Source organism: Trachinotus anak, unplaced genomic scaffold (genome assembly GCF_046630095.1).
Source record: "Trachinotus anak isolate AG129_WGS33_773 ecotype Australia unplaced genomic scaffold, CSIRO_AGI_Tana_v1 ptg000031l, whole genome shotgun sequence".
Classification (NCBI taxonomy): domain Eukaryota; kingdom Metazoa; phylum Chordata; class Actinopteri; order Carangiformes; family Carangidae; genus Trachinotus; species Trachinotus anak.
Genome location: NW_027273882.1, coordinates 1,197,500 through 1,209,730, shown reverse-complemented (window position 1 = coordinate 1,209,730; position 12,231 = coordinate 1,197,500). Strand labels below are relative to the sequence as shown.

Below are 12,231 nucleotides of genomic sequence, written 5' to 3'. Positions count from 1 at the left end.
CTCATTGATATCAAAGCTTAGATCTTCATATTAACACCCACATAATCATAGCATAAAGGCTCAGAAAAATGCTATATATAGCCACACAGCAGCTTAAGGTATTTTAGAGCCAGGATTTTTCTTCTCCACCCACTCTACCCCTGTCTTTTTCTGTCTTTCTGTTCTTCCCTCACTTTATCTGAGCTATAGTTTCTGTGCAGAATCTCCATAAGTGTTCCCTGAGTGTTTTTAAGTTGTCTGGCTGGTGGAAGTGGTTAAGAAATTTGGATAGGGACACTTGCAAGACTCCACTTGCTGTATATGAATCAGTGAAGCTGAAATAGAAAAGGAGAGTGTGTGTGTGTGTGTGTGTGTGTGTGTGTGTGTTCATTTGTGCTGGTCAGGTGGTGAGTCACGCAGAGAGATCCTGATGCATGGTGTCACACTCTGTCTCTCTTTAAAACGCACACACATACACATATACACACCTCGGGCGCGTATGTCTCTCTGTATTTTAATCCGAATCAGATGCTCTGTCTCCCTCAACTCTCTCTGCCTCTGTCTCTCTTTGTCTCTTCAGCTGTTGCTCTCTCTCCCTCCGCCACCCTCCACCCGGCTTCTCCTCCTCTCCTCATACCCATGTTCTTCCTCTTCTCCCACAGATGGGATGGGTCGAGTCCTGGCTCAGGACGTTTATGCCAAAGACAACCTGCCACCCTTCCCTGCTTCTGTCAAGGATGGTTATGCTGTGAGAGGTGAGTGCCAAAGATTATGGCAGGTGATGTAAAACATGTTTCTCACTTCTTCTTCTTCACTCTTGAGCTTTTCCAGTCTGTCTGTCTCAGATCAGTTTTTTGGGGGGGTATTGGGGTCAGCTTTGCTGAAACAAATGTAGATAAGATACAAAGTGTTGATGTGAAAGCTATGAAATCCAATATAATATAAACCCATATTCAAGTATTGAAATGGTTAAAGTGGTTTCAGTACATGGGGTCTGGAGCAGGCCAGTCCAGGCCAGTCCAGGTTAGTCAGAAAATCTGAGAAGGATGTCTAATAAGTAAAGCCCATGTTCATATGGTACAGTCATTGTTCAATCCAGCACCCACCCGTTTTAGGCTTTAGTCCAGTTATAAGTTTGCTGTGTAAAGATTTACGTATCACCATATTAAAATGAGTTGCTCTAAACAAACTAGGTCTCATGTAGATATCAATTATTATGAGATATTCACAGCCATTAACTGTTAGAAACAACTTTTACCCAGCTATCTGCTAATGAGCATGAGCTGACACACATATTTCTCCATATATAAAAGCAAACTCACACCTACATTCACAATAATATATTGTTTCGTCCCCTAAAACTATTAGTTTATTAGAGCTGCCTACAGCTTGTGATGCTGTACTTCCTGTTTACGTAGTTGAGCTTTACTTGCTGGGCAAGCTAAGTTTTCATGGTGCAACCCAATCCAGTTTAGCATTTCTTTTGAATGGATACATATGACTATCACATTATCCATAGAGTCACTGCTGTAATTTCTTAGGAGGAGGTTGCAGAGCATACGGCAGATTCAGCTGGAGGACTAACCAGGCCAGTGTGTCTTTCTTCCTACTTAAATGACCCGACTGTCCCAGTTAGACATGAACAGGACACTGGGGCAGTGGAGAACTGCCTCAGGAGCAATGTAAGGGCTTCTTCTGCCAGGTCGAACTGGAGGAAGACCGAGGCTCTGCACTGTGGGAAATAGAGGGGGGCTCTGCTCCATAGCCGCCAGGTGGAGATGAGTGACAAGAGGCAGCACTGAAACCGCTTGGGCCTCACCTTTGTTCAGAGAGATGGGTTTCATTCCAGTGTCTGCGCTGTCTCCTTAGAGCGGTTTTCTAGGTGAGATCCAGGGGGGAAGTTGGTTGGCTTGTCTTGGTCAGTAATTCAGTGGCTGGGAGTCCTGGAGAGCAGAGAAGGCCCTGTTACCCTGGAGAGCAGGGTGGCAGCTTGTTGGCTCCAGGCAGCTCAAAAACTCTTGCATATAACATCTGCTGTTGGCTCTTGCTGATGGAGTAGGAGGAGCAGAACACCACAGGTCTCTCTGGATTTTATACATGTGTCCTGAGGGCCTGGCGTCTGCTGAGGCATACATGTGCAGATTTTAAAGATTTTAGGGCCTGGCCTGTGGGTGTGGAAGGAGCCAATAACCTATTGCTTTCTACAGATATAGTGCAGGTTTTGTGCTCTTTTACCAAGCTGCAACATCCACATTTCTCAGTCTGTGGAATTTAGAAAAAACTTAAACTCTGAATTAACTAACTTTGGTTAGACTACTAAATGGGTGAAGTGAAGCCCTGAGTTGATAGCTGGAGGCCTGGTGCAGCCAGAGAGTGTGTAGGTTCCCTTTATTCAGAGTGTCGCCAAAAATGAAGGAGTAACAGCAGAAGAGAAGACTGGTGTCTTCCTGTGAAGAACGAAGCAGTTTGGACCAGTGAAGGAGACACTGAGGGTTTGAAATGGTGAAAATCTCACATTTCCTGTCCTGGTTTTAACTAAATAGCTGATGTTTGTCATTAATGAGATTTTTCAAGTGTTTCACCAGGAAGAGAGCAGCAGATTTTTAAAAAAAATCCTTCATTAAGATTCTATGTTAAACCATAAAAGTCACAGTTTTTCACTCAACAATGACATGTTACAGTGTCAAAGGGTATTTTTAAAGTTATGTGCCTTGTGATGATCGTCTGTAAAAGAGCAGGAAAAATAAAGCTGTTTCTGTTTTCCCGTTGGCTGTTTGGCTGTAGCAAAACTAAATATATGGTCTCTGCACACATGATTTAAAAAATGCATACAGAGGAAAATGGTCTAACTGTTTGATTGATGATTTAACCTGTGCCCGTTTTTGAGATGTTTGATTTAAAGCGCATACGACGTCAAAGTTTCTCACTCTATTCCCTTCTCCTCCTGTTTTTTCATTCTGTAGCCCACTGAAATAAAATGACTCAACTCAATGACACACTCCTACGCACACACGCACATTTTCAGCTGCACACATGTGTAATGTTGTTAAATCTTTCTTTTATTTTAGCGGCTGACGGCCCAGGCGACCGCTTCATCATTGGAGAGTCCCAAGCTGGAGAGCAGGTGCGCGCCCACGTTGACACTTAGACACACATCCTCTCTCTCACTCACGAAAAGACCCTCACACACACACTAACAGAGTCACTCTCATGCATACACAACCTGTATATGAAAATAAAGTGCTTCCCTTTTGTCCTTCACCTCATGCCTTGACCAGCTGTAATTGCACACCACTGTTTGTCCTTAGAAGGTGATGAAAAGCTCTTCACCCCAAAGCAGGGATTGAAGGTTAAAGTGCTGCCAAACTATAAAACAGATTAGACCTCTGAGACAAGAGTGGGCTACAGAGATTCATCGACTGTCTTGACATCTTATCTTGGACAAAATCAGCACAAATGCAAACATGCACTTGATACATACTGGGTCAAATTTTTTACATACAGTTTGTGTGTTCTCACTTGATCTGTTTAGTTACTGTCCAAAGCTGTTATGACTTTTGGGAACTTCAGTGTGTTGTTTTAGTATAATTATTCATTTTACTCTATTCTACTTTAGCTCCACAGCTGAAGAGAGACACCTTACAAAATTTAGAAAGCCTTAAAGTGTGTCATGATTTATCCTTAATTTTCATTTGAATTACAATTCAGTCATACATTTTGTCTGTTCTGTGTCCCTGTACAGCCCACCCACACAGTGATGCCTGGCCAGGTGATGAGGGTGACGACGGGTGCCCCTATCCCCTGCGGGGCCGACGCTGTAGTCCAGGTGGAAGACACCGAGCTCCTCCGAGAGTCTGAAGACGTAAGTGTGGCATTTCACCCGACATACAGGCTGGAGGATGTCAGAGTCCAAACTCAACCCAAACACAAGTTAACCTGAGGAGGGATCAGTAAAGTTTGCGTCACATTTACCTACACACATATCTTCTAAACCAACACCATAGCAACGGAAAATGGGTTGTGTTTGTTTTGAATTTCACAGCAAGTGAGTTTAGCCCAGAGATGGATGGGGTACACAATGAATCATGGTCTAGTACAGTCACTTGGGCCTGATAGGAAACTGTCATTGATCTGACAGCTGGTTCCTCTTTCAGGGCACAGAGGAGCTGGAGGTACGAATCCTAGTACAGGCTCGTCCAGGGCAGGACATCAGGTAAGTGTCTTCTTGTGTCAGTTGCTGTTAAAAGCGCAAAATCAGAATCACCATTTTATTTATCAGACACTGTAAATTTTGTGTCAAACTGATAAAAGTTACAGTGTGAATAGATTATAGATTACTGTAAGCAGCATAGTTGCTGTGAGTTTCATTAAGGGTTTAATTGTGCAATGCTCATTACTCCATAGGCCTATTGGTCATGACATCAAGCGTGGGGAGTGTGTGCTGGCAAAGGGCACCCATATGGGCCCATCCGAAATTGGTCTCCTGGCCACTGTCGGAGTCACAGAAGTGGAGGTCCAGAAATTCCCTGTGGTGGCCGTCATGTCCACAGGAAATGAGGTAAGAGTTAGAACAAAACATTATGTTCATTTGGGCAATTATGCCCCTTTGCATTCAACCCAATAAAGGTACAGTACACTTATCATTTCTATGTTTGCCACAAAGGTTCGGCCTCAGCTGCAAAGGGCACAGCAGTGTACACCTTTGCCGACAGCGTACCTTGTTCATATTTATGCACAATCAACATTGTTTGCTTTGACTGTGGACACAACATTCAGACGTGAACACGCAGTCATCTGTTTCATGTGTGCTCTCATTTGCAAAGAGTGGGTTCATCTGTGACCAGATGATTTACATTTGTGCATTTTTTGTGCAGTTGATGTGCAGTTGAAATTCCATGGGGTGTGTAACCTTGATGGAGATCCTCAGCAGGCTCTAGATAACCATTACACCTTGTTCTCGGTGATGTGCAGATATATTTAAAGTATATAAATCAGCCATGAGTCACAAATTCCGTGGCCACATGCCAAACCTACGAAGTGGAATATTGTCCTTGTGTCTCCTTCTTTAATCAAGTCTAAATCTAAAGTCTAAATACAGGATATGGTTCAGATATGATATATACGCACAGTAACAGAAACATCCAAGCCGCTGTTTCCAAATGAAAATATATATGTAATACATCTGCCCAAAAAACCCAGTACAAACATGCTGAATTAGGTGTCTGTTACTTTGTGTGGTTTTCCTTTAATAATTGTAGTAATTAGGAGTGCTTGTTGGAGTTTCTTCATTCTGACGTCTACTGATGAAAGAAACGGAGTTCAGATTCGTAGTTCTATTATAAAAAGTAAGAAAGTCAGGATGCATGAAAGAAAGTAGAAGACATCTATTATACTGTGGGATGATTTCCATTATTTCAAAATATAACAAAAGCACATTACACCATACTCTTTTTACTCATGTATCAATGAGATCTGCAAATAAATGATTTAGCAAGTTGTTGGTTTTGTCAGAAAGTAGGGCTGCAACTACTGATTATTTTCATTATTGGTAATCTGTTTCTTTTTTTGATTGGTGGATTGATTGATCAGTTTACCCATTTAGTCTATAAAAATGTTACAAAATAAAAGGAGGAAAAAACATCACAGGTTTCCAGTGCACAAGGTCTGAAATTGCTTGTGTGTCTTACCAACAGTTCAAAATCAAAGGTTAGTCACTTTACAATGACATAAAACAGAGTAAAGAAGCAAATACTCACATTTGATTGTCAAAGTTAATGAAGATTCATTTCCTGTGAATGGACTAATCAGTTAATGGACTAATCATTCTGAAAGCACCAGCAACACTAAATCGGAGATGTTAATTTAAAACGTCAGTGTTTACTCAGTCAGAAGTGTTGTATGATATTTTTAAACTGAGTAACATTTTTGGCAGTCGCTGTATTGGCCTATTTTTCAGAATCAGTTGGTTCCAACTGCAGGCTAGATACAGAAATAATGTGATAGTAAACTAAAGATGTTTTTGCCAACAAGGGTCTTAGCCCCTTGTCTTCCAGCTGAACAATTATTTCATAACTCACCAGATTTCTCTTCCACCCAAAGAGATACTAAGAATATTTTCTGAATAATGTCTAAGCCAGATCTGGTTATTACTGTCTTCAAAAAAGGATTGGCTATTGAATGTATAGTCAGTGTTTCCAATGTTTTGATTTCTCCATTTGTGTTTTGGTAGCTGCTGAACCCAGAAGACGACCTCCATCCTGGGAAGATCAGGGACAGCAATCGCTCCACCCTGCTGGCCACCATCCAGGAGCACGGCTACCCCACTATCAATCTGGGCATCGTGGGAGACAAGTACGCCTTCACAATTATCCCCTAAATGAGACTCCTTTAGCCATCAACATTTCCACACCTCCAACATCATGCTCATCATCTTTTTATACTTTATCTTATCCAAACCTAGCTCTTTATTTTCTTTGACCTTCTATTATTTCCTTTCTTGCAAGTTGGTGGTTAACATCTGTGTGTGTGTGTGTGTGTGTGTGTGTGTGTGTGTGTGTGTGTGTGTGCGCATGTTTGCTTGTGCCCCACAGCCCCGATGACCTTCTCAACGCTCTGAATGAAGGCATCAGCCGCGCTGATGTCATCATCACCTCAGGAGGAGTGTCCATGGGAGAGAAGGTATGTGACTGAAGAAAGTGCACACATTCAGTCACGGCATTGTGTTCCACTGACACCTTGTGGCACAGAGTGGGACGACAGCCTGTATATTTGTAAATGAAAAAACTCAGTCACAGATACTTTTTATAGGTGGCTGGTGTTAACCAATTTATGAGATTAATGGAATTCTTTTTAAAAGTAGTGCAGCATTATTGTTTGGTGAGTGTCGGATTCTATGTGTTGTTATGTTTTGTTTTTTGTATTACTTGTGTTACTTTGATTAATTTTCTCCCTTGTGTCAGTATTTCATTAGGGTTTGTAATGTTGTGTTTTTCAGGACTACCTGAAGCAGGTGCTGGATATCGATCTTCATGCTCAGATCCATTTTGGTCGTGTTTTCATGAAACCAGGGTAAGAAAAAGAGTCAGCTTTATTCTAATGCAACTTTTCTCACTCGTCAGATGCTTTAAAGACAATTGGAAGAGAATGAGTAAGAGTCAACAAAATACTCTGTTTAAATGTCAGATGTACATTTAAAGCGGCAGTGCACAAAATAGACAATTATACTGAAGTAAGGTTTAAATGTGAAATGTAAGAAAGATTTAAAATCTTGTTTGAAGTTAATATATGTTGCTGTTTTTTTTCAGTCTCCCAACAACATTTGCCACCTTGGACATGGACGGTGCTCGCAAACTAATCTTTGCCCTCCCAGGTAGTGTGTGAAGTTGAGAGAAAGAGTGATTCACTCAGCTGGTTCTGAAGAGATGTTACTCATATATTTCTCTCTTCTTGCTCTCCCGTCTCTGTCTGTCCGTCTGTCCTAGGAAACCCCGTGTCCGCCGTTGTCACCTGTAATCTTTTTGTCATCCCTGCCTTAAGGAAGATGCAGGGCATTTTGGACCCTAGGCCCACCATCATCAAAGCGAGGGTAGGATGCACAGGGCGACCAAAGCATCCTGACTCAGTGGCCAAGACATACAAAGTCAAAGTTGATCATGTTGAAATGAAGTACTGGTGGTCAAGAACAGTATTTTTTTCCTGTTTAACAGTCAGGTACAAGATCTACACTGAGACTTAGTGTTAGATTGCAATGGTGTTCTGGTTGAACAAACACGGGAAATTATATCAGATTTCATCTACAAAAGGGTGCAATGTTGATGTAATTTTTATCAAAGACAAGTCTCCGTTTGTGAACATTCAAGTGTAGATAAAACAAACTGTAGCAGAAAGGAAATACAAAACACCCTAATATTTACAATTATATTTGCACTAAAGTTTCACATTGGAATATTGCAGTCCATTGCATCTTAACTTATGATTTTATGCTATTTTCATCATCCGCTTGATACATATTTATGACCACTATGTTTTGCTCTGACTTGGCAGAGGAGGCAATCACAGCCCACACTGACCTGAAGGCCTGCTCCCCAGTCATGAATATTCATAATTGTTGAGCAAGACAAATCATAATAATATCATACATACTGAGCAGGCATAGCCTGTGTCCCCAAGTAGCATCATCAAGTAAGAGGTCTGGTCCCCTGCCATCATGGGTGCTATCCAGAGTGCTACGCTACATCACTTGGTGTTATAAAGCAGTTAGACATCAGCTTGAACGCATTACTGCCACTTAGTGGTGGAACTGATGGCTTTAAAGTGCAGATGAAGCCAGATAATTTCCCTCAGCAGATGGCATCAGACCCAGGTCAAATAGTATTCTGGAAAAACCTTCATGTCTGCCAGCAAAGTTGGAAGAGCTTTCCACTGCTTTCTGTTTGCCTTTTGCCGATTAGCAAATATATAAAGTTTAAAAATGTACAAAAGTATTTGGCAGAATTTGGGTTGGCAGCTAGACTTTAACCTAGTAATTATATTCTGGTGATTTCCCAGATCTGGGATTTTTGCCATTAGAAGTATTTAATTTTTGGGGGGGTTTTTTTGTTTTGTTTTTTTTGTTTTGTTTTTTTTTTGCTGTAATTATTGTGCTGCATTCATGTGCTAGAGGAAAGTTGGATATCAAGAACTTCCCTAAGTTTGGCAGAAAACCAATCCTTGAGGACAAATGCTAAATAAACATAAAATGTTACCAAGTCCAAAGCTTTGTAGGCATTTATGGCACAACTGCACCTATTTCCAAGGTGCATGGAGAAGCAAAAAAAAAGCTGAAGAGGTCAAAACTCATGCAGCACTTGTAGAATAAAGAACAACTTTATTGTGAGTCCAGTGCGTTTTGAATTGTGGTCCTCATCAGGGCCAGGAGTCCATAGCTTTACCAGTCAAGAACCCCAGTGTTACTTTAGCCTTTGTAGGCACCACAATATTGGGGTTTGCGTCACAGGCCAAAAAAGTGACTTACATCATTATAATTTGTGTTGTATGTTTTTTCTCCAGTTGTCTTGTGATGTGAAGCTTGACCCTCGCCCTGAATACCACCGCTGCATTCTGACATGGCATCACCAGGAACCTCTGCCGTGGGCACAGAGCACAGGTACTAAAATAATAACCTCCAAATAATCTGTGGCTTTGTAGTAATAACAATCTGTAGGAGTATGTATGACAACCACATACTGTATGTCTGAATTTGATAATTTAACTTTCTCTGTCAAGCAGGGAATCAGAGGTAAGAATACAAATAAAAAACAAATTAGCTAGACAGGATAATTTTGAGAGATACATTTTTTAAAATCTATAAATCCATCCATTGTTTAAATAAACACATGCACTGAAGTGCGTTTACTACACATATACATTTATCTCACATTTTCTTTTTTTATACAAATATGTGGTGCATTTTTTTTGGCATTTTAAAGTTCATATTATACATCTTCAGGGCAAAGAGAAAAGATATCTTAAAAGCCTTTTTCACTGCCACTTCACTGGAATTATTGCATGAGAGCACCTTGTGTCTATGGTGTCTTAACATTAGCCTGGCTGGCAATGAAAACTAAGACAATTAACAGGTCTGAAAACTTAATTAATTTAAGTTTAGGTTTCATTATGGTGGGATGAAAAACAAACATTCCCAATTTCTCCTCATGCTCCAAAGCTGTGAGTTAAAGCGTTTTGTCCCCTCTGTCTCCCCGTCCACTCTGCTGCAGGGAACCAGGTGAGCAGCAGGCTGATGAGTATGCGCAGCGCTAACGGGCTCCTCATGCTACCTCCGAAAACAGAGCAATACGTGGAGCTGCACAAGGGCGAGGTGGTTGATGTCATGGTCATCGGCCGGCTATGATGTCATCACAGGGACGGAGAGTTGGCATCATATAGCGAGGGTTGGAATGGGTGGTTCACGGTGCATGTCCACATATCATTGACTATTCTGTAATATGCAACGGCACAGCTAGTTTTTATTGATTTGGATAACGTTGAGGTAGAGTCAACATCTTGATCACAACCTAGATACATATGAAAAAATTAATTTAAAAAGATTATAGTATTTCAAACAAAGAAAATATAACTTTTAATGAAAAAATCAAATTATAAAAAGAGATTTATTCTGTAATATATTATTATGATTATTCTTATTATTATTATCATTATTCTTCTTATTATCATTATTATATTAAGGCAACTTCGTTCCTTTCATTGCAATTGCTTTGTGTGTTCAATGCTAGACCTTATCTATAGCAGTAGCATTTTAATAGACAGCTGTAGGTGCCTGCCAGGACAAAAAAAGAAAATTATTATTTTCTCATCTTTAGTGGAAAAAAATAATCTGTTTTTTGAAAATGAAGAAAACATTGAGGAAGACTCCAGATTTCCCATGGTGCTCAGCTAAGAGGAAGAGGAGGCACATCAAGGCCACTTCCTCTTTTGAGCGCCCATCAAGGTGACACTTCTGTTTTTCTCTCATTAGTATGCATCATAATGGCTTCACAAAGAGCTTTGCTTGTTGTTTATCTTGTGAGTCTTGTTTATGTGCGCAGTGCCAAATGCCTGGGCAGGGAAGAGGTGATGTTTGGAGGGGGAGGTGGGGGGGGCACGCCCCAGTCTGCCCAGACCCTGAAGCTTCCTTATATTCACGGTGACCAGGTGTAAACTCTGCCCCAAACCCCCCCCAGGGGCGAGCTGAACCTGGGGAAAATAATCTTTTATTTGATCAACTATTTAAGAAAAAAAAAGAAAGAAAAGAAACAGCTTCTTTAAGTGCTGACAGCCTTTTTAACCAACTTCACAAAAAATGTACAGAAAAAATAAGAACCATATTGTACAGATATATGTGACCAGCACTCCTAAGGAAATTATTAAGCAATGAGGAGACATTGAACAACGCTGTACTATAACATTTTCTGTAATGATATGAAACTGATGAAAGAGACTAAAATAATAAAAATCCTTGATGATTATGTAAAAAAAAAAGTTCTTGTTGGGTTTCCTTTTTTAATAAAACATATCTAAAGAAAAAGCAGTGATTTTCTTCTTTGGTACTAAAAGTTTAGTAGGTGGCGCTGTCGCCTGAAGGTTAGAGAATTGCATGAATTTTGAGTGAATGAGTGGTCATACGTCCCCTACCAACCACTGACAAGGTCCACGACCAAAGCACAACAGCAGATACAGTTCCCAAATGTGAATGTGTTTAACTGCATTCATATGAAAGTTTTCAGAAAAAGTAACTAGAAAGAGCAGTAGAAAATAGCAAAAACAATTACTGAAGTACTGTACTAAGTACCATTTTTAGAGACTTGCCATTATATTTATTTGATACCTTCTGATACTGATGAGAAGATTAAATCGTTATCAGTTCACAGTGAAATGCTCCAATTAACTACACCACATTCTTCAATATTAAAAGAGCTGCAAGTTTTGCTCTTGCTAAATAGCCACCATTAGCATTTACAGCCGCTTAGAAAACACATTGCAAGTTCAGCATCAAACTTCATGCCTTTGCTTGCCAAGAGCTGTTTCCAGTGGTGGGAAGCAACATGAATGTTTGCTTGTTGCTCTTACATCTTTTCTTCCACTGAAGCATGCTAACCAGCTAGTCCCGGCACCGTCTTGTCACTTTCTGACAGCAACTCACTGTAGCCTCAAATCTACCTTGAAGACTGTGCTGCTCAGAGGGCGTATTATAACCTCTTGTCTTGCAATGGTTGGCTGAAGCTCTTGTCAAAACGACAATCGCGACTACCCGCTCACAGCAAGAAACCACATTTGATGGCAGAGAAAACTTACAAATAGCCCCTTGAAACCATGGGTTCACAATCTTTTCAGCTTGTGACCCTGCACATAAAGCAGTTTCTAGTTAGAGCCCCTGGTCATATTCCAGACGTTTATGAGTTGCAGTTTCACCGAAGAGACATTCCCATCTAAACTTCTCAAATGGTTTCATTTAACTGTTCCAAGTTCAAGGGGTCATCCCATACTTTACAAAAAGAGGCAAAGCTTAGCAAAAGTCCAGAAATAAATACAGATTTGTAAAGGAAAACTTCTTTCCTCTTCCATTTACCTTCTCATGACCTGTCAGATTTGTCTTGTCACAGAGGCCGAACAAGTACTTCTACTTTTGCTATTTTAAGTGTATTTTTGCTGACAATGCTTCTGTACTTTTATGTAAGACTTTTAATTCAGGACTTTGACTTGTACTTGAGTATTTTT

The 12,231-nt window shown here is 40.5% G+C and overlaps 1 protein-coding gene across 8 annotated transcripts in view; it reads left to right on the top strand.

The window, feature by feature from the left end:
- Positions 1 to 10,766, top strand: part of gphnb (gephyrin b) — a 145,362-nt gene extending 134,596 nt beyond the window's left edge. For 6 of the 8 annotated variants that reach the window (XM_071467721.1, XM_071467722.1, XM_071467720.1 and 3 more), the window contains 12 exons: positions 642 to 734; positions 3,048 to 3,103; positions 3,722 to 3,841; positions 4,134 to 4,192; positions 4,384 to 4,537; positions 6,209 to 6,330; positions 6,570 to 6,657; positions 6,974 to 7,047; positions 7,284 to 7,351; positions 7,461 to 7,564; positions 9,028 to 9,124; positions 9,735 to 10,766. In XM_071467721.1, the coding sequence (XP_071323822.1) occupies positions 642 to 734; positions 3,048 to 3,103; positions 3,722 to 3,841; positions 4,134 to 4,192; positions 4,384 to 4,537; positions 6,209 to 6,330; positions 6,570 to 6,657; positions 6,974 to 7,047; positions 7,284 to 7,351; positions 7,461 to 7,564; positions 9,028 to 9,124; positions 9,735 to 9,868 (1,169 nt within the window). In that variant the 3' untranslated portion in view covers positions 9,869 to 10,766. The remainder of the gene's footprint in view (positions 1 to 641; positions 735 to 3,047; positions 3,104 to 3,721; positions 3,842 to 4,133; positions 4,193 to 4,383; positions 4,538 to 6,208; positions 6,331 to 6,569; positions 6,658 to 6,973; positions 7,048 to 7,283; positions 7,352 to 7,460; positions 7,565 to 9,027; positions 9,125 to 9,734) is intronic. The other 2 variants (XM_071467723.1, XM_071467717.1) reach the window with 1 other exon arrangement.
- The last annotated feature ends 1,465 nt before the right edge of the window (positions 10,767 to 12,231 follow it).